This window comes from Mesitornis unicolor, unplaced genomic scaffold (genome assembly GCF_000695765.1).
Source record: "Mesitornis unicolor isolate BGI_N332 unplaced genomic scaffold, ASM69576v1 scaffold5284, whole genome shotgun sequence".
NCBI lineage: Eukaryota > Metazoa > Chordata > Aves > Mesitornithiformes > Mesitornithidae > Mesitornis > Mesitornis unicolor.
In genome coordinates this window covers 4,040-25,307 of record NW_010179260.1, presented here as the reverse complement: position 1 = coordinate 25,307, position 21,268 = coordinate 4,040, and the positions used below count along the sequence as shown (strand labels likewise).

The 21,268-nt window shown below is 46.6% G+C and overlaps 1 protein-coding gene across 1 annotated transcript in view; it reads right to left on the bottom strand.

The window, feature by feature from the left end:
* NLK (nemo-like kinase) overlaps nt 1-21,268 on the bottom strand; it is a 37,423-nt gene that overhangs the window by 12,779 nt on the left and 3,376 nt on the right. The window contains 2 exon segments of the mRNA XM_010182701.1: nt 2,539-2,594; nt 3,228-3,357. Of these exon segments, the coding sequence (XP_010181003.1) occupies nt 2,539-2,594; nt 3,228-3,357 (186 nt within the window).

Here is a 21,268-nt window from a genome sequence, read left to right as displayed (position 1 = left end):
ACAAACCCAAAACTTAAATATTTCAGGATTTTCAATAAAGTGGGAGCAAGGGGTTTTCTCCTATTTAATATACTTTATAGTTATACTTGTTTTCACATTAGGATCCTATCAAACTCGCTTTGTGACACCACCCTAAGTGTTTGCAGACTTGACAGCCTCCTAATAGAAGTATTTCTGTAACCCCCTCATTTTGTATCGGGCCCCAAAACATGAAAAATAAAGACCTGGCCCATGTAAAAATAGTGCAAGAATTATTCAAAAAGATTTAAGGAACTTAATAGTTGTCTAAGTCATTTATGTTTAAAACTTGCTGACTTTTCTGTTACAGGTAACAGCTTTTAAAAGAGATTTTTTTAAAGACACCACCACGTGTCAAACCTGCGCTGTGACGAGTTCCCAGCCTAGGCTATCCCTTTCAAACCTTCTCTCACAGTGGCATTTCAGACTGTTCAAAAATCAAGTCAGAATCCTTAAATCAGGAATTAAGACAATTTGATTACCTATGAAAGGTTTAAAATTCAAAATTTCAGCTTATTTTGCCTGAACCATTCTCAGCCGGGCACACACTGCCAGCAGAATCCAGACTGAAGAATGGAAACTAACCCGACAGGCACTGCAACTCCTCAGGAAGGATCGAGGAAAGCAAGCAGTGCCAACGCAATCCCCTTGTGCTTTCATCACAGGTCAACACACCGCATGGTACAACCGGGACATGGCCACGACGCCTTTAGGAACCACACTGGTGGGTCAATAAGAGAAGTTTTTACAACTCCAACCCCCAAATATGGAATAGAGTTACCTGATCTTCTTATAAAATAAATGTGAAATAAGTTCTCCTTCTACTACTGTGAGCACAAGCACCTGCAATTAAAAATGTGCACACAAAGTGAAACACCATTCGTTCTCCTAATGAATTTGAGGGTCATAAGTGCGCTTATTGCAATTATTGCCAAAGAAATGAAAAAGAAAACTACACAAAGTAAATAGTTTTCTGTTACCGAGATTAGAGTCAAGAAGTGCAAACAAATGAGAAAAGACAAAAGACAGTCCTATAAAATACCAGCCAGAATGACTTAAAATCAGTAAACCATGAAGGAGACTAACATTTCTGGCTTAACATTCAAAACTTGGCAGTAGCTAAGCTCATAAAAATAAGCTTATCCCATTTAAATATTCTTCACCATACAATTACACGGAAGGAGCAATCCTTAACCTAGATCTGATTTATAACTCGTATGACTTGCTATAAAAGGAGGGCATTGAACTAGTGCAAATAACCAAAATCCGGGTTTTGAAGACTGCTCGTATGCCACTCACATGAAAGACACATCAAAGCAAACTTTCAGAGCTTTACCTAACATTCATATGAAAAAGCCCTAATATAGCACAGCAGTATTTTCAACCAGTGAACTTGTTTACCGGCCCGTAAATCATGCTGTGCTTCGGTTAAGTCACCCAGCTTAAAACAGACCTCCTTCCCTCAGCCAATTCACGGCATTATAAATAGATCAAACCGCACTTCACCAAGTTCCGTTTATCTAAAAATACAGAAGGACAATTTTCCCCCCACCAATTGTCCTGTAAAGCGGGTCAGGCCAAAAAGCAGCCGAGCCCCCTCAGCAGCCACCAGCTCCATGAAGACGACACCGCCAGAGCAGAGCGCGACCCGGGCAGCTGTGGACAGCGCATTCGCTTCTGGTTAAACCCAAACCCTGCTCTGCAGCCAGGGAACAGGAAACGCTCTCATTTAAACATAAACCTGTATCATTTTAGAAAACAAACCCAAACCCTCAATCCTAACACTTCACACGTGCTCCTGAACGGATACGCATGCATTTTCAGATGAAAATTGACTGGCAGGTGTCTTACCCAAGCGTGCATCGGACAATTTGTCACCCCCCACCTGATGTACAAGACTTGGGTAGCAATTTCAGCCTGGGGAGACAGTTTTCACTTTCTCAATTTGGATGTGGAAACCGGCAAGACTGCAACCAAAGCTGTGAACGGAGCAGTGCAACGAGGTGACGTGCACATCGCTGAACGCGCTACGATCCCAGTGCTCGCTTTCCACACCTCAGCACCGAGTCCGATTTCTGGTGTTTGCTGTCGGGGTTTTCCACAGAAACGCAGAAGTCTATTTGCTGACCTCAGCTGCATGGCAGATCCCTGTACCGAAATGTTAATTTGGTAATGGAAATGTCAGTGTGTTAGGATATTTGGTGATCTGCTCTCTAAAATATCACTTTTACCAAAGCCTACAAAGGACATTTTGTTACTAACAGCTTGTTGTAAAAATATCTCAACAGTTCATAAAGCTCTCGCGTATTCCAAGCTTCGTGTTCAATCCCGCACCACTTCATCTCCAACGTTACCAGCCACTGAAGTTCTCAACGGTGGATTCACTTCTTTAAATAAAACCGTTCAGACGCAGGCTCCGTGTCTTTGCAGTTGTGTTGCGTGGATTCCACCGGCTACCTGCAGTCTCTAAGCTAACGACACCTACCTCAACTGAGATGCCTTATTTTATATTTAGGATACATTTCTTCAAAATAGTCGATGTGTGGAGGCTGGAGGATGTCGAGGGCAGAGAGTACCTAGGAAACACCACATGAGATCAAGCAAATCCAAACCCCTTCCAAGGAGGCAGGGGGGTGCACCCTGACTGCAGAGCTGAGCCGTGCCGCGTCCCGCAGCCGTGGCAATGCTCTGGGCCACGAAATACGGGGCTTGAACAGCCCGTCAGTCTGGTATTCTCTACATTCAGGGGCTCTTCTTTTATCATTCAAGAAACTTTTTCCAGCTGTTCAAGTAAAAGCGTAAACTTATCTACCTAGTAAGAATTGGTTTATTTCAAATACAGGTATATACCCATAAAATATTTGAAAGAAACGCAAAAAAGCAACTCCAGCTGGCACAGCTTTGCGCAGACCGACATTTATCTAAAGCCCAAAACAAGATTAGGTGGAAGTGTATTGCCTGTCTATTTGCAATCATTTTGGAAGGGAAATTATGAATATCCTTAGATTCTTGATAATTCCATTTGTACAGTGCTTGCAACAGCAATATCTGAGTTTCCAGGAAATCTGATAACCATAAAATTAGAGAGCTTTTAAAGCATTTTAGTTATTCTATAATTTAAATGAAAAAGAAACCCCTTCTGTTACAGATAGCTCCATTACACAATTAGGCTTTATCAAAGACTTAAAAATGACTTTGAATTTACTTACATTGTCATGCTTAAAAAAACACAACATCTTCAACTCCCGGAAGACCCTTTTACAAGAGACCAAATTTTGGAAGACGTTGGGCATCTTTTTGAGTGCAACTCTCTTTCCGTCGCGTGGATCTGTTACTGACCTACAGAACGAAGGTTCAGAACATCACATGGCGCCGTCAGGCAATTCAGAGTAAAACATTCGCTCAGTTACACACATCTGATTTTGTCGGGTCTGCTGCTTTCTTCTTCCTCTCCTAAGAGGGCAAAACCATTAATAACCCATTGACAGAGCCGCGGCAAGCGCAGGGCTACGACTCGGCCCATCATTAACTCACTTCACAGCTGGAGAAGCACCAGCTCGTGGTATCTGTGTCCGCAAATGCAAACCAGGCGATGCCTGCCTTTCTCCCACAGAGCTCATGGGGTGCGAGTACAGCACCTCAGAAACTGCAAGGTGCTTCGCACACGGCAAGTACTTTAACTTAAAGTAATTAGATCCTGAAAATAGAACTTTATAATGAGACCCATAAAGTAGAGCAAGGAGATTATGGCGCCTCTATTCCCAATCACAGTTTTTAAGGTGAGGCTTCTCACTACAAAACAGGGTTTCTAGATCTTCAGCTGGTAGGAAACCTTCGTTTTTTGCCTGCATATTTTTACTGGGGTGACCAAAATAACCTTCTCCTCAGTGCAATGCCATAACCACATCCAGCGCTGTACCCCGACGACTGCGTTTGTCCTTAAAAAGCTGCTGCCTGTCCTATCCACCGCGTGGCTCCTGCAGACGACGCAGAAAGCTGCTGCTTTTGTCTCAGGTGTAAATAGCCAAATTAAAAACTACCGTGGGGTAGTCAAATATCTGCCTGATCTCCAAGTACCACGTCTGACTTCGAAGTACAAAACAACTCCACCAACCCAGAAAGACAGAGGTAGTCACTGACGGTGGTTGGGAGCCAAAGGAGAACGAGCCCCACACATTCGTTAGCAGCCACTGTGTATTTGTGTTTTAAACAAGGGGCAGAGGGGGACTCGGGAAAGCTGATACCAGACTGTTCCTATGGTGGGAAACACAGGGCTGAGAAGAATCGGAAAAGCTCTTGAAAATGACAGCAGGAACCAGCAGCTCCAAGGAGCCAACTGAGAGCAGGAGCAGAGGGGCAGCGCTCCCGACTGCCACTCTTGGGGGAGCCCACTTCAACTCCCTGCCCTGCTCCGCTGGGACGTCCCATCCCAGTGCATGGAGCTGGGGACGTCCCATCCCAGTGCATAGAGTTAGGACGTCCCATCCCAGCGCACGGAGTTGGGACGTCCCATCCCAGAGCACGGAGCCGGGTGCTGCTGCGGGTGGGACCCATCCCTCACTCACAGGGTCCAGGGGTGCTTCCAGCCCCTCTAAGGCTGCAGAGGTTTCCCTGGTTAAGCATCAGCTGTAGTTGGGGATCAGGAGGTGAGGGATCAGGACTGAAACCAAAAAGAACTCAGCAAAAAATGATACATAGGTATGGGGCAAAACATAAGTTAACTAATGGAATTTGGAAGGGGGAATATCAAGGAGTATCCAGTTTGGCTTTAACCACAGCTCTCAGAATTAGACGATTCCAGATGTTTCTGTGAGAACACCCAGTCGTGGAGGATTCTTCACTCTACTGCATAAACCACAGCAAAAAGCGACTTTTAATACTATTAAACCAAGTCAAACGTTTTGCTTCCACAGCAATCGGGAGCCTTTGGGCACAACGAAACCCAGCAGCAGGCTGGTGACGTGTTCACTGACGAGGAGAGGTCAGGACCTGCGCCAGCACCCACTGCGTCCCCGCGGCACTCGCACTGCACCCGCACATGGCAGGGTACCAGGGTGTGAAAACCACCAAACCTGTAAAAGTAGAAGTTTCTTGGAAGACGCTTTTCCTGTCACCTGCTGGGTTTGCAGTACGTAAGGGGAATGTAAGGAAGAAAAGGAAACAAGCACACATTCATTTCCACTTAAACAAACTGGTTTCATGACCCAGCCCCTTAAAAAATGGGGACCAACTGCAACAACCGTTTGTTGGAGCAGTATCGCCCACTGGTACAGGTGACATCAAGACCTCCACAGCCAAAATACTGCAGGTTCCTTCTCTGTGCTTGATTTCTGAATGTATTTGGTAAGACTCTGTCATATTGAACAGCTTGTTTCCTCTGTAACATCAGTTTGGTCACTTCTCCTTTTACAAACGTGACAAAAACGATCCCCCCAGTCAACGAGAAATACAAACAGTCAAGTAAAGAGATGAAGGCACAGGTAAACAAGACAATTTGTCTTACGTCAGACTCTGGCTCTTGTTAAAAATAAAATCAAATACACGTATATTTGAACGCTTAACACAAGCCTGAACTGTTCCTCTTGAAACACTGACCATTTTTTTCTGACACCAGAATTTCGCAAAGTCCTCCAGAGCTCCTCAGTCGAGCTGACAGCCAAACCTCCTGCAGCAGCCACCCAGAACGCTCACCCGACTTCTGCACCGAGGGCTGCAAGGCACTGACAGTCCACCCCAGCCAGTTCTTCTACATCCAGCCCTGCTCTCGCCAATGAGGCTAAACCCGCCTATTCCACAAGAGCCATTACATCTATTTTCTTTAATCTTCTCTTTGAGCGCCAGTCAAATCTCCCAGGGCGCGCACACCTCTCTGCAGCAGTCACTCAGCGCTGTGCCACTGATGACCGTTAGGACCTCCCAGGTAACATCTTCCACTGGGAAACCAGAAGCAGACGAGCGCCGGGGCGCACAGCCCATGCCCTGGCAGCGGCTCCAAGCCCTCGAGGAGACGGCCCAGCGCGGCAATCCTGGTGTTGAACCGCAGCAAAGCGGGATGAAGCCGTCCCGAAGCCACCGTCCCTGGATGTGACGGAGGGGACGCTGCAGGCACCGGGCAGGGGCAGAGTGCGACACGGGGCCGTTTTCGGTAGCAGTTTGTGACGATGCCAGGCTGGGTACAGCAGGAAAGCAGGCCCTGGGGCACGCTGCGAGCTGAGGGACGGAGCCAGAAATGGGGATTGCATCTCTCGAATCGCAGCCGAGTGCCGTGAGTAGACGGAAAACTTCATAACATAAATGTCTCTCGTGATATTTAAGAACTACACAAAAAGCTTATAAAAAAACCCAAAGAAGTCTGACATAAAACATATCAAGACAAAAGATACTTTACCACAACTGTAGCTTCCATTTACACCGCAGGCAAATCGCTCCAGAAATAAAACTTTTAAAGAGTGACAGAACCACAGAAAGGATCAACGCCACAGTCCAGACCTCTGGTCAAATGTTTTCAAGGACCATTCTTGTCCCCAGGAATCCTTGCAGGCCTTTTCCCTTTCCCATTACGCCCCGCAAGTCGTCCGTGACTCCACCACACCTATGGCCACGGTGCAGGCGGCGCCAGCTGCAACTTCTCCTCTCCTCAGCGCAGCCCAGCGCACACAAACGGCTCAGTGGTTTCCACTGGTAGGAAAACAAGTTTGGGACAACTCCACGGCAATTGGGACACAGAAAGAAGACGAGGAAAGAAAGTTCTCAGGGGCGCTGTGGGAAACTGCTGCTGGGGTTTGCTCTGAGCGGGAAGCGAACCTTCCCTTATGTCTATAGAAAACACCTATAAATTGACATCAGGACTTAGCAGAACAGGGGGTTTAATAGGATTGCTTTCCAGGCTTTTCCTATTAGGCAGTGAACTTTCTTCTTCAATTGCTTGGCTCTTCATCATGCAGACTTCTTCCAGAAGGCCTTATTCTGAGATCTGTAACAAACCTGGACCCACAAGCATCTCAGCACCCATATTTGCTTTCAAACAAGTAACACAGCTCACTCTTTCAGGAACAGTATTGCACTAAATCCATGATGCCACAAACAGTTTAAAATAAAACTACGGAGGTTCATAGGTAAAAGAGCTCTGCCTTTGCCTGGCAAATGCTTAAAGGCATTTTACACTCGTATAACAACCACCAGTAACTCCATGGCATATCTCAAAATGTATTTGAGCATGGGATGAAATAAAAAATCCTTTGGAAAAGTTCACAAAAGCAAAAGACTGAAGTGAAAGGGCAGGGAAAGGGTGTGCAGTGATCAGATCTCTTATCTGGTCGACGTTTGACGGGGTACATAAAGTTTCGGCACAGGAACAGGCCACCACGTCCAGTGCGATCAGATCTGTTCTCTGCAGAATTATTGACTGGCAACGAGCCCTAAAACGTGACAAACACTGACCAACAACATGGTCTATTAGGCAGCAGAGGGGAGAGGAGAGGAAACCATGCACATAATGTGTGAAATCGTTGAGAAAATAAAACAACGTATGTGTGCACATTTAGCAAGAGATTTCCTTTTGAGGAATGAAACAGGAAATTTCAACCCATACACTGCGTTTGGTTCCTGAGGGCCAGTGGTGTTCACCAATGCGTACGCAATACATTTCAAAGCTCTGCGGTAATTCTTAATGGAAGATGAATTATTCTGATGCTAAATCATTTTATCTAACTTCAGTAGCCTAAAAGTCCATTTTCCAGCCTAAGGCTTAACCTGGCCACTGGCTGCTGGGCTGGGAGCTCTGGTCACCCCACGGCCGTGCAAACGACAGACGTCTTTCTCAGGAACAAGGACAGCTTAAGCAGACGTCCAAGGAGACCTCAGCCAGTCACGCTGCCTCTGCCCAGGCCATGAGGAAAGGGATAGGTGGGATTAATCTCCAGGATAACACACGAGCCGTTTGTCTGGAAGTGCCTCCTCCTACCAGTGAACTGCAGAGAGCCAGCAGCGACCTTCACCCCTGGATAACCAAAGCTTGCTGCTCTGAGGACCCCAACTGTGTACATTTACCCAAGCCTTCGCTTCCCCCGCGTGCCGGGCCTGCACGCCAGTGCCGTACGTGAGAAACCACGTTAAATCCTGCCCCGCTGGCGCAGGACGGGCTCCCCTTGCCGTGAGCAGGGAGCGGTGCTAATTGGGCAGCATCATTAGAAGGGAGTTGGGGTTTGTTTCTGTTGGCTTTTTCACAACAGGAGAGTTTTCGCATACGCACTCGGGCAATTAGCATGGCATTATAGCGTGTCTTGCCCTCTGGCTGTACACACATTGCCTAAGAGATGCAAAAGCCGATACCATCTCGCTTAAAGGAGATACTCATAATCAGTTTAGCTAGAATTTTTAAAGGAAAAGCCACACACAGACAAGTTATGAGAGGGAAGAAAATCAGCAGTGCAGCGTCTGGCCTTCCCGTTACTGCCATGAGCAGAGCTCTCTGTTCTCAACTCAGAGCAGGATGCCCTAAAGTGCAAAGTGTCCCAGCAGCCGGCACCAGGGCTGCCCCCCCAAATCCCAGCCCAGGGACAAACCCCTGTGCCCTGGTTCACCCACACGTGGAGCTGCAGGAGCTGGCGCTGTCTCGGCACCCGTTCACACATCAGATCACATCCTCCCAAACACAGAAGTCACCTGTGGACTGATGGGGATTGCTACAGGTTGGGTGAAGGCGTTCACAGACCACACTAGAAACTTCTTGCACTGGTAGGCATCTGGAATGCACAAAAGTACGTTCTACCAGCTAAGTATTTTCCTAAAATTCAGGGAAGTAAAGTAGGTTTTACATCCAGGAATTTGTGTCTGAGCAAACGTTTCTGTGTGTTTTAAAGAGACCGAACAGAAAATAAGTTCCTTAAGAAGATTATTTTTAAAAAGATAAATTAATTTAACTCACTCCCACTGTGCACTCTCAGCATTTCACGAAGTTCTCTCAACATGCTCCACGGAATGTTTTAAGGTAATCAGAAAACCCTCAAAGGCACTCCAAAAAAACTGTACTGCAGGTTACTCCAAATTTCCAAGTCTTTCTGACACCCACTCTGGACAGGTACAGGATTCACGCAGTGAAAGACAAGCCCGAATAGGAGCTAACAGATTGAATGCCTGACTTTCGGATGAGGCTGAAGGAAACAGGGATTCACCTGTCCCCAGGTGTGTTTGGTGTGAAAGGGTTAAGCGCCTTGTTCTCCAGCACGCTTCAAAGGTACAGGCGCAGACCTCTCCAGAGCTCCTTCTGCAACCAGCAAGTCCTGAAAAGCCTTTTAACGTTGCGTCCTAATCACACCCTCAAGCATGTGCGCCATTATCACTCATTCTTGAAAAATCAGAGCCAAAAGCAAAACTGATTACTGCAAGAAATCTGTCTCCTTGAACAAAAATTGATTCAGGGTATCTTGCTTAAAAGAAAGGATAGAAAATTAAAGGGATACTGTTATGGTTAATATCTTTAAGAATGTTTAATTTGTCTTCCTTCATGGAAGCTTAAAATTAAACTGCTTCCCAAATCAAATTTATTTCCCCATTTACACAAAATTTTCTGGCTATGCTTGAGACCTTTTCATTTACTTCTCAACTGCCTATACGAACCGCAGCTAGAGTAAGTTATTACGCTACACAGGACATTGATTTGGATATATTTCTTAATTTGATAAAAGCAGTTACTCTTTTTTCAGCCAATGGCATAGCTCCACAAGGTCTCTGACGCTCATAAATAAGTAACGTGTCCAATAAATACAGAGATCTCCATGTATTTCCGTGCTTCTTTCTTTTTAAAGCACGTACCACAGCTACGTGACCTCCCACATCCCAGCCTCGCTGACCTCCATTCCCATTCCCACCGGCAGCCGAGGAAACCCACACAGGAACCCTGCTTCCCGGTGTCCAGCAGCCCTGCAGGCGCTGGCACAGCTCCTGGAGTATCTCTGCTCCTCCACAGCACAGCGGGTTGATATCACCTCTGGTCGCATCCTCCAGACGCACACCCAGCAAAAAGATCCCAAAATCAGGCTTATATTGACGAAGAGGGAGCTTAAAGAGACATCAGTGTCCCACTGCCATGGCCCAGTGAAGTGAGTGATCCCCTGTCACATCCCATCGAGGCTCACAGCGCTGCGGAAATTCCACCCATTTCCTTGACAGTCTCAATTACACCGGAGCCATAACCACTCCTTTTCATTAGATTCAAAAGGCAATTTCAGAAATATTAAGATATGAGAGTGACAGACTAGAACAGACAGGTAAATAGCGCCTTTGAATTAACAGCCTGCTGAGAGCAACACGAGGCATTTTAAAATTCACATCTGCGACGGGCAGAATGTGTAACCAATGCAATTTCTCACGTTGGTAACTCTGTGAGAGATGGCTTGGCTTACTACTGAAATGACTCAAATACTGTAAAATGTGCAAAATCTGAATTTTCAGGTAAAAGCAACTCCTCGTCCTTACTTTTTTTTTTTAAGTCACTGCTTGGTACTGAGCCTTCCAGCCAGTGCTGCTCCTGCCGAAGTTCAAGTCCTTTAACCTTAACCTTCTTCCCAAGACTTAACATAATCCCTTTTCCAACTGCAATAAGACATATGACCACCACTCTAACAAATAATCAGGGAGGACAGCATCACTATGCCAGTATTCTATCTAATGCTTACCTGAAGCAGAGCACACCTTTTCAGATGATTTGTTAAAGCCAGTGAATTAATATCTAGCTTCACAACTGGTAATTTTTCCATTGCCAGTCTATCTGAATGTTTAATAAGTGCACAATAACACAGGAACAAAATAACCGATCAATGTGAAACCAGTGATGACTGATTTTTGCTGGTCTCTATTGCTGACTTTCTTTCTGTTTTCCTTTTCCAGGATAATATTTTCAGATTGAAGTAGAATCGAGTAAGAAATTCATTATAATGATCAATAACTGAATCACTAATCAGTGATATCATCGACCATACCGAACCCTCAGAGATTACAACATAAATGCACTTCAGGTATGAAGCGCAGGATGTGCTGACGTGCAGTGCATTTCCCACCGCCGAGCAGAACACTGCACGCTTCCTTCACTGGCACTCGCAAATAAAGGAGATCACCCAGAATGCTCCTGCTCCTTTAATCTCCTCCTTCCGCAGTATTTATTCCATTAACTTCATGTCTTCATTGGATACGTCTGATCAGGGCCTGATGGTGCGGTGTAAGTAAAGTCACCGGCTTCAGTTACACAGGATCTCAGGAGGCAGAGCAGCGAAGTCCCCAGGGTTGCTGCAAGGCCACGTCCCTGCTTCCCTCCAGGCACAGATGCTGGCAGGACGGAACCCCTACGCATTGCTGAAAAGTTTTGGGTTTTTTATATTTGTAAATGCCTCGTCAGCAGAACACAATACACCCGACCAACCCCGCGAACCTCACGGAGCCAGCGCCCAGGAAAACCGAGGAGGCGCTGGAGGAGACTGCACACCCAGGGCAGCGCAGCTTGGGTGGTATTTGGCCTTTCCTCCCCCCTTTAAAACGCACCCACAACGGGTAACCTTAGATAACTGCTTAAAATACTACACAATCTTCAAAGCAAGCGTGTTTCTTCCTTCTCCTCCAAAAACCACCAGCCCGAATTGTTACAAAGCAAACCAATGTACATCCCACGCAGCAGCTGTCTGGTTTCACAACTTTATCCCAAGAAACGCCGAGGCCGGACCTGCAGGGCGCCCGTCCAACCCCTTCTCTCCAAAGCTATTTTTAGTTTTAAATGATCCCCATGAACTGACCTGAAAATCTCAATACGCGTTTCTCTATCCCGAGTCAGCCAAAGCCCTGGTGGTAACATAAATCACTGCCACGGGTGTCATTCCAGCACTGGGACACTGAAGTGCAATACAGGCTCTTGGGAGAAAAGGCAGAATTTCAAAGGGGAATTAAATTCATGGCTCTAAGTTTAAACAGTAGTTCAGTATGAAATAAAAACGATTGCAGAAGGATTCCCTTTACTGGGTTATACGACAGGGGACAAAATCTTCTTGGGAACAACTGTGGGAGTGATGATACAGACATTGAATATTCAAATTATGAAACACCTGTCAGTTCTTCGTGTTTTAGACGAGCAAACAGCAGCATAAAAAAGGTGACGTGCCCAAGGCAGAGATCAGAGAAAAGCCACAAGTAGGTCAGCGCCGGTCCCCATTCTGTCAACATTCACCCACTTTTCTTCAGCTGCTTCAGCAAATGCTGAACCATCCCAGCCCCGCGAGCACAAACGCTGCTCTCCTTCAGCAGGGCAAGGGGAGAGCTGCAGTTCAGATCGGGCTTGGGTCGTCAGCGTCCTGCTGCCAAACACCTTAGTCCTGGCTTTTGCGCTACAACCAACGAGCAAATCCGTAACTCACCCAAAAAGCGCTTTGATACCTTCACCTATCGTCAATATAATTAAAAAAATAACCCAAATAAAAGGTACTTTCCACTTCATAATTTAAAAACTGCCTTTAGTTAAGCTATTAGGTAGAACTCTTATTCACTTGAATTGAATCAGGTGACCCATGGCACAACAGATTTTTTGAATACATTTTTCCCTGTCAGAGTTGCACTCTGACGTTCTCCATCAGAGCCACTGTGGCTGACAGCGCAGGGCTCTGCTCTTTACCGTTCGCACACAGCGTGCACAGAGCCTCTCCCTCTCAGGATGCAGCCTGGATCCCTACGTCTTGTCTGCCAGATCCCCAGTGGCAACTTTCACTGGCTCTAGGATTCAGCCCTGGAAAGAATTCGAGCGGGTCTTGATTTCATGTTCCTTTATTCCAGTTCATGGTCTGAACATCCCCTCCAAAGCAGCTCTCAAGAGAGGACCAACAATTCTGGACACTCACACCGAGCAGATGGGCTCCACGAGCACGGCTGTGGAACCACCTCTTAACCAATCCCAGCTCCTAAATTAAAACCGAGTCTTTCACACCGGGTATTTACAATTCTTGTCAGAGAGAAAAGAACAAGAAAAAGGTCTGGACAGTAACGGTGAATTCATTTGGCCAATTCAAAACATCGAGAGGAGCAAGGGATGAGGAAAAGCAGTTTTCCCTATTAAATTAACATTATTATTTATTATTCTTTATTATTATTTAAATTAACAGCCGTTATACACGGGAGCTTTTCTCCCCAACGATCCGAATTCAGACACAAAATGAGGTGGATGCCAGTTACCACTCACTCAGTTTATTACCCAGTAAGTGCTGGGTACTTTTCATGACATAACCCCGTGGGGCAGCCTTGCTTGGTTTTGTGTTGGTTTTTATTTCCATACGCTGAACTACAGCAAAACACAAACCACTGCACTGCACTGTCCCTTCCTGCACATCCTGCTAACAGGATCAGTGTCCAGAGCGATGCCTTGGAGCCCACGCGTCCCTAACAAAACCACCGGCAGAGCCGCGCTTCCCAAGATGTCCCTTGCAGCCTCCGTCCGCTCCTGTTTGCTCTGGTACATCCTTGCTATTGAAATGGGAACTGTCCCTTGAAAAATGCTCAAGGAATGGAAGACTCCTCACTTTCGTTAAAAAAAAAGAACAGAACCCAGCATCTCAGTATCTCCTGTGCTGTTTTGGCTGTGTTTTTGTTACGTATATGGTGCACCTTTCTGAATGGCAGCCACAGCACGAGCAGATGCACAAACTGTTGAGGTTAAGGCACACTTGTACGCTCAGTGCTCTACACAGTCCACACGTGTAACCCTGTGCAGTAATTCACTGTGCATATTAACATTAGGAATATCACGTCTTGCCATGATCTGTTTGATCCATGGCCCTTCAGCCAATCAGAGCAGTAACAAAAAGAGTAATTCTGCTTCACCAACAGACCCACGAGCTACAGATGGGCATCAAGGAGATCTGGCCCACAGGACTTCAACAGCGCTCGGGGGGAACACAGCAGGGTCAGAGAGCACGAAGAGATTAAAACAATTCTCCTCTTCATTTCACCTAAAAGTGGCAGCTGAGGAATTGGTAAAATGAAGAAAGATGGATCGCAAGCAGTCTGGGAAGAACTGGTTCTTCTCTTCCTTCTTCCATGAAGCTTACCTGCACGATCCTCTCCCTCCAAGGAAGAGATGTGGAGTAAATGAGCCAACAAGGATTTACAGAAACAGCCGAAGAAAAGTTATATTGCTATATGAGAAGAGCCTTTTTAACAACACCTTTGTTCTGCTTACTGTGTAATGTCTGGGGGGGAAAGCTCTGATTTAGGGCTTTCAAAGAGTTTCCTATCAGTTGGCAAGGGCTTTAAAAGCAAAGGCGGGAGGAAGCCAAATAGGTGCTGCCATAGCCAGACACACACTTCCATTCAGCAGCCAGGCACTGGGCGCTCCCACTCCATAGATAAATGGAAAGGGTTCAAAATGCACTGTGATATAATTTTTCCTGTATTTCCTGCCATAAACCTCCACCCATCAATTAGGAACCAAAACGGTTAAAGGAAAAATACAGTGGTTTCCAGTGACACAAAGTCCACGGCCCAGCCCACACCACGGACTCTCCGTCCTCGTCTCCACCTCAATCCGAGTCCAGGTCTCCTTGGCAGAGCTCAACGCGTGCACCCCTCAGCAACGACCCCGCGGGGAGAACACGGCTCATTTCTGGCACTGCTGCGACCTGCATGGAGAAACTTCTGCTATTCACAAATATTCCCCAATAGTGACGAGAATTTGCATTGAATAAAATAATAGCATGCACTGTCTGCATTTAAAAACCCTATGCACACTTTCAAGAGAGAAGGGAAAGTCAGTAGCTTTGCAGGACAAAACCTAGTACTGTAGATGAAATCCAGAAAAACCACTTGGCCACCGGTTCAATGCCACCCTCTGCTCCGTTGCTCCCACTGGCAAACGCTCTATTCCGACACGGCGCTGCTTACCAAGGGAAGAAAACTAAAAGAGCACCGCCTGGTGGTGCCAGGATTGCGAAGAGAAACATGGCCATGAAACCAGGAAGAGGTTCAGAATTGAAATCTGGAACAGCACCGTTCCAAAATGCCAAGGAAACTAAAACACCAGTTGCTCTGGTGAGCAATTTTTTTTCTTTACACCTATTCAAATGTATTTGGATATGAAAGAGAACGGGGGGAAGATATCCCTTCTCCAGAGTCCAAGAAATGCGACATTTTCTGGTGTATTTCACTTTTCCACAGAATTTCCTGCAAGAGATCTTGAACAGAAAGCAAGGGATTTTTTTATTCAAATTACACATAAATACCACCATATCATGTTCCAAAAAAATTAAAAGAAGTAACAGTCCCTTTTTCCTTGGTAGCCCTCACTACAGCCAAATACCATTACCAATAAAGAAACGCATTAACCACAGAAGCCCCTATCCTGTACACGCACGTCTGTGCTGCCTGCCAGAAGCTGCTTCCATTTAAGCATCCGCTCCCTCACTCGGGCTCTGCTTGGACAAAATTGGCTGTAATAGTCTGGCTCCCAAAACTTCCAGCACCCCCTACGCTGAGAGCGTTACACAAACTTTACAACTTCTATATTGCGTCCCAGAGCCAATCTGCACCATTCTGACCCAAATGACCGTCATTTTCCAGAAATGCCCCCAATGATGAAGGACACAGCTTGGGGTGGTCAGGGGGGTATTTCACACCCTGCGGGGATTCCTCCACTTCCTCCACCCTGCACTTCCAGTTAACCCACTCCACACCAGTGCTAACTGGTCTGTTTGCTGCCGCACTCAACGCTAACACTGCATTACCCAAACCATTCTTTACTACGTTAAGGATTTCCCAGCTCCACAGGTAAGCTAGGACAGACTCGACCTGGTGTAAACCAGCGACAGCCTGGAAAACCCTGGCTGTATTTTGGTTACAGAAGGCAATGGTATCGCCGTAAATACCTGGCACCAAGCGCTGGAGCACAGGCACCGATCCCAGCCAGTAAATAATCGATCACAGAGGGTTAAAATGGCTATTAAATAAGTACCAGGCACACCACACACTTCAGTTTCAGAAACAAAACCCAAACATCTTCAGAGTACTCTCGTAATAATATTTATAACTTAATCTTTAATCAAGTGCTTACTCCTAGACTCTAAAGGTTACAGAGGAAATTACAGCAACTGAGCCAAGCTCCTTTTTATTGAATTCTTTTGACCAGAAACGGGTTTTCAGTAAACCCTGGAAGCTGCTCCGAGTACAGAGCCTACTTTTTACATTGCTTCTCATACGCCAGAAGGATTTTAAAACCTCAATTGCCCCTGTATCATCTTATTCTCTGCTCCAAAAACTCTCCTTTCTCACCAAATTTAACAAAGCAGCCAGTTCTGTTCTCAGGAAGTCTCCAGAGTTAGGAAATGAGCACAGCAATTAAACTAAGAGAAGTGTGAAGACAGCACCAGTACAACCATTGAGAGTGCGCTGTGTGAGAACACCAGCACTGCCACTAAAAAGCAGAGGGGAAAATGTTTCGCATTTAGTGGAAGAAGAGGACGCGACGGCTCCATTGCAGCTTTTCTCATTGAGACACCCAAGGCTCGCAGTGCTCCAGCAGCCAAACCTCCCCACAAAACCCCAGCTCTCGCCGGTACGCAGCATCCCGGGGTAAAGCTGCTGTGCAGGGCTTGCTTACGAACAACTCAGACAAGACCCCAATAGCGAACCCTCAAACACAGAGCAGCCGGGTCTGTTACACACAGGAGCTACAGGAACAGTGCAACCCAAAACACAGCGTTCTTCCCCCAGACATCTCCATCATAAAACACATTCATCTCTGCTCAGTTGTGCAGACTAAGCCAGCTTCTCGATTCTCTTATTTTCTAACACTTAAATTTCTTTTAAAATGTGGGTTTTTTTAACATGCCTTTTAAAAAACCGTTATTAATTACATGAACAAATTATTGTTCATGTTAATCAACACAAATCCAGTTTAAGTAAGCTCTACACAACTTTCTCTTAGGAAAAGCTGAGTGTGACGTATCCCAGCCCAACAGGTAGAACTTTCCAGAGTATTAAAGATGCATGAGACCCAGATACAAGCATTACAAGTCATCAGAAAACACTTCCAACACAGCCCAAAGGCTTCCTCCGACTTCACCTGCCCAAAGCCACTTCCACTCCCAATCCATTGTTCCTCCAGAAACGAAGCAGCCTTGCACAATGCACACACTCGTTACTCATTATCCACGTTATTTACTGCTCTCTTTGATCACACACCATTGGTGTGGATGCTTTTGCCTTCGCCCACGTGTAAACACAAGAGGCGTTTGTGGTTCTGGATTAGTGACGCCCACAATTTAAACGCTCAGAAATAGGGGGAGAATGGGGGGGTTGGGAGAGGGGAAAAGAGCATCTTCTGAAAATCCAAGATTAGATCGTAGAGCCAGCCCCCAGCCGTCCCACTGCAAAGTCTGCAGAATTGAGAGGAACGAGAAAATACCGAGTGCCACCCTGACCCGAATTACCCGCGTACGCTGGCGCGTGGATACGACCACCACCCAGCTCCGCAGGTGCTGCGAAACCCCACGCATCCGCGGTGACCTGCGAAGCGCTGACCTCGGCATCGTGCACAGGGAACGCATGCACCCAAAGTGCTCCTCACCCAACTCTGAGAAAGACACTCTCTCTCCACATTCCTTCCTTCTTGCATCATCTCACAGGACAATACGAACAACCCAGTATATTACGTAGATAGAATTTCACTTAATTCCCAACGCCTGATTCAAAGGCAAGGAGTTATTATATCCATTTCATTTAATTCTGAACATTTGGGGAACAGTCATTTAATTGTTAACATACATTTTCTTTTCATGAAATCTGAAAAAAAAAAAAGCAAACCCCGACAATTTAAACATGAGCCCTGCAAAATTTCCCATATAAAAAACCTGAGTAAGGTGGTTGTTCTACTACATTTCTTCACAAACAGAGTCAGAATCCAATTTAGATAAAGCAATCCTTTAAAAAACACTGGCACAGTGATTACAGATAATCACCCGCAGATCTTCAGATTGTGATGGTAAGTGTGAGCCACCAGCCAGCGCAGCTCCTCAACTGCCTCTTTTGCCTTAGGCATCCCCACGGTTTCCTCCAAGAAATAACTGGATAAAAACGACTTAGTGTCGTTCTTAGGAAATCGCTGCCTCTCTGCATCAGGCAACAGCAAAACTCACTGAGGTATAACACAGAAAGGAAAACCAAAGCGAGCCGTGTTGAGCGCAGCGCTCCCAGCTGGGTTGGCTCTGCCCAGCGTTACTGGTACAGAAGAGCCCCAGCCAGCGGGACAAGGGAGGTACGTTATTTCACAGAATCACAGAATGGCTCGGTTGGAAAAGCCCTCTGAGATCATCACGTCCAACCGTTCCTGTCTACCCCCTAAACCATATCCCTAAGTACCTCGTCTACCCGCTCCTTAAACACATCCAGGGATGGTGACTCCACCACCTCCCTGGGCAGCCTGTGCCAGCTTCTGACGACCCTCTCAGTAAAGAACTTCCTCCTTATCTCTGACCTGAACCTCCCTTGGCACAGCTTGGTGCCGTTTCCCCTTGTTCTATCCCCATCACCTGGGAGAAGAGACCAGCACCCACTTCCCCACAACCTCCCTTGAGGCAGTTGTAGGTGGTGATGAGGTCTCCCCTCAGCCTTCTCTTCTCCAGGCTAAACAAGCCCAGTTCCCTCAGCCGCTCCTCATCAGGCTTGTTCTCCAGAGCCCTCCCCATCCTTGTGGCTCTGCTCTGAACACGCTCCAGAATCTCAAATTTCAAAACAGTCTCCCATAAAAAGTCAGGAAATTGTAACGACATTTATATCAGCTTGCAATGGGAAGTGTTTGCACACTGGGACTAGAAGGAACTAACCGGCGGCGATGAACTGGGAACGTCTGTTCCCATTTTGGGGTGACAGCACACGCAGACACCGCAGACGCGTGGTTTGAAAGGCAAAGCTGCACACTTACCTAGGCTGAGCGCAGCTCATCAGCGATGCTGAACGCAGCACGGGCAGCGCAGGCAGCCAAGCCTGGAACACCAAAACTACTTCTGACTGTTTCGTTTATTACTTTTAAACATTTTCTGTTGCTCATTACCAAAAGCAAATTTCACTACATCAAAAATCAACATACCACATCGTAGATGTTTTTCACCCTTAAGCAAACCCTGAGTTATGTCCGTGACTAGTGCTGCTGTGCACCTTAGCCAGCTGCAACAGCAGCCCTTTAAAAGGCAATTTGGATTTGGATTTGCTTGGTTTGAACGTTCTGCAGGGCTCTCCTCCCAGATAATGCTACTGGTGTGGATTACCCCTGCCCCAGCCTCTCCATCCAATTCTGGGGGATATTCTGCTGCCCCAGCCATCGCTGCCTGCGCGTGGTTCTCACCTACGCTCAGTCTCACAGCCAGAGCTCCAGGACAGACTTCAGAGTCCTTTTGCAATTCCAATAACAAAAAAGGCCGTATTAGACGAATCCAAAACGTCAGATGAAAGAGCTGAACAGCTGCTCCATCTCAACAGGACGAGTTCCTAACGCTCAAGCACTGTCTGCCACTGACAGCCGAGTTCTGAGGGACTGGAAAAGATCCCAACACAAACAGCTTCAGCTTTGGGAAAAAGCCCTCGCACCGGAAGTCTTGAAGGGTTTCATAAAACAAATGCTCGCAGGTCACCTTTTTTTAAACTTTCCATGCTTACCGGACTGGACTTTTGCATTCTCATTTGCATTAACTCTGCAAAACACCATCGTGGCGTGCAGCAGTACCAGACACCAGGCGAAGCTCACCCCGCAGTTACTGATACTGCTCTGAAGCTGTGACACCTTGTGTTCTCCTCACACACACTAGCAATTTTGTCCAAAACAAATTACCCATATTGCATATTTGTGCAGCATGACACGTTCCTTCAGAGTAACTGCTAGGAGATTATTGGTTTATCCTAGAAACGTCTTTCCCCTGCTTGTGCTTAGTATCAGCACAGCAATTAAACCCTCCTAAAATAGTTCTAGAGTCCAGGCAACAATCAACTGTATGCAACAGTCTTTCAATTTTTATTTAGCAATTAATTCAGTGATTTCAGGCCTTTGGAGGCCAGAAATGAATGGCAGATTTAGATTAAATTATTTCTGCCTTTAAAAGTTACAGCAACCTGCACACAGTGTGCTACCTCAGCATGGACTATTTGGAACACTGTACGGCTGTGTGGTTTTCTGGATAAAAACTGTTAGAAACAATTACATTCAAAACCTCACTGCAATTTAAAATGGTGCAAGTCAGGACTCGAAAAAGAAATTAATTAATATACTTTTCCTACTGTCACTTGTAACAGATTTCCCACAGAGATGCCTCTTAAGATAGTTTTGATGATAATAAAACCAATCGCTTGATTCCACAATCTTTGATGAACAGCAATAACTTCTCAAAACTGCAGACACAGACAAGACAAACACAGTCCCCACACACCTCAGAGTCACAGTTTGTGATCCCATGGGAGCGGATACACCCCAACCACCAGGACATTTTCACAGGATTTCAGCGGCAGCGCTCACAGCTTGAACAAAGCAATAACTCCCTGTGTGCCTCCAGAGAAGCTGCGGTTCCTCTTCACCGCCCTGGGAATCCTGCACGGAAACAGCACGAGCGCCTCTTGCAGAGGTACTGAGGCTTTACCCCTCGCTCCCCAGCCTGTGAGCCCTGGCAGGTTCACCGGGTATTTTATTAGTATTAGTATCTGTAAGAATCCCAGCAGATGGCAGCAGCATGTCTCCCTGGCTAAACAGGGAGCACTTCTCCAAAGGACAGCTCCTTGTTCTCACAACATCCTCAAGACTTCCAAAAATCAGACACACCATTCGAAACGCGGGGCACAGACAAGAGTTTGTTGCCGAAACTCAAACCTGGATATTTCTCCCCACGCTTTAAGAATGCGTTAACGGCGAATATCTACAGTGCAAGTCGCCCTGTTTTCAGCAAATCGGGTACCACGAGCCACGCCAGAGTGCAGCTGAGCAGAACGTGGGGCAGGCACCTCCACATCCCTTCCCGCTCCAGCAAACACCGAGCATCGGTGTTGCACTAACACGCACACCTTAACTCCGTGCTGAAGCGCGCTGAAAACAGACAAACATAGCAGTTTATCGCCACTTCTTCACGAGACTCCGCTCCACTTCGCCAGCCCGGGGGCAGCTGACTCCCGAGCCCGGCTCAGCCGCAGCAGACACCGTGCCACGCGTGGCCGACGCCAGCCGCAGCGGCGAGCGGGCGCGCCCCGCCGC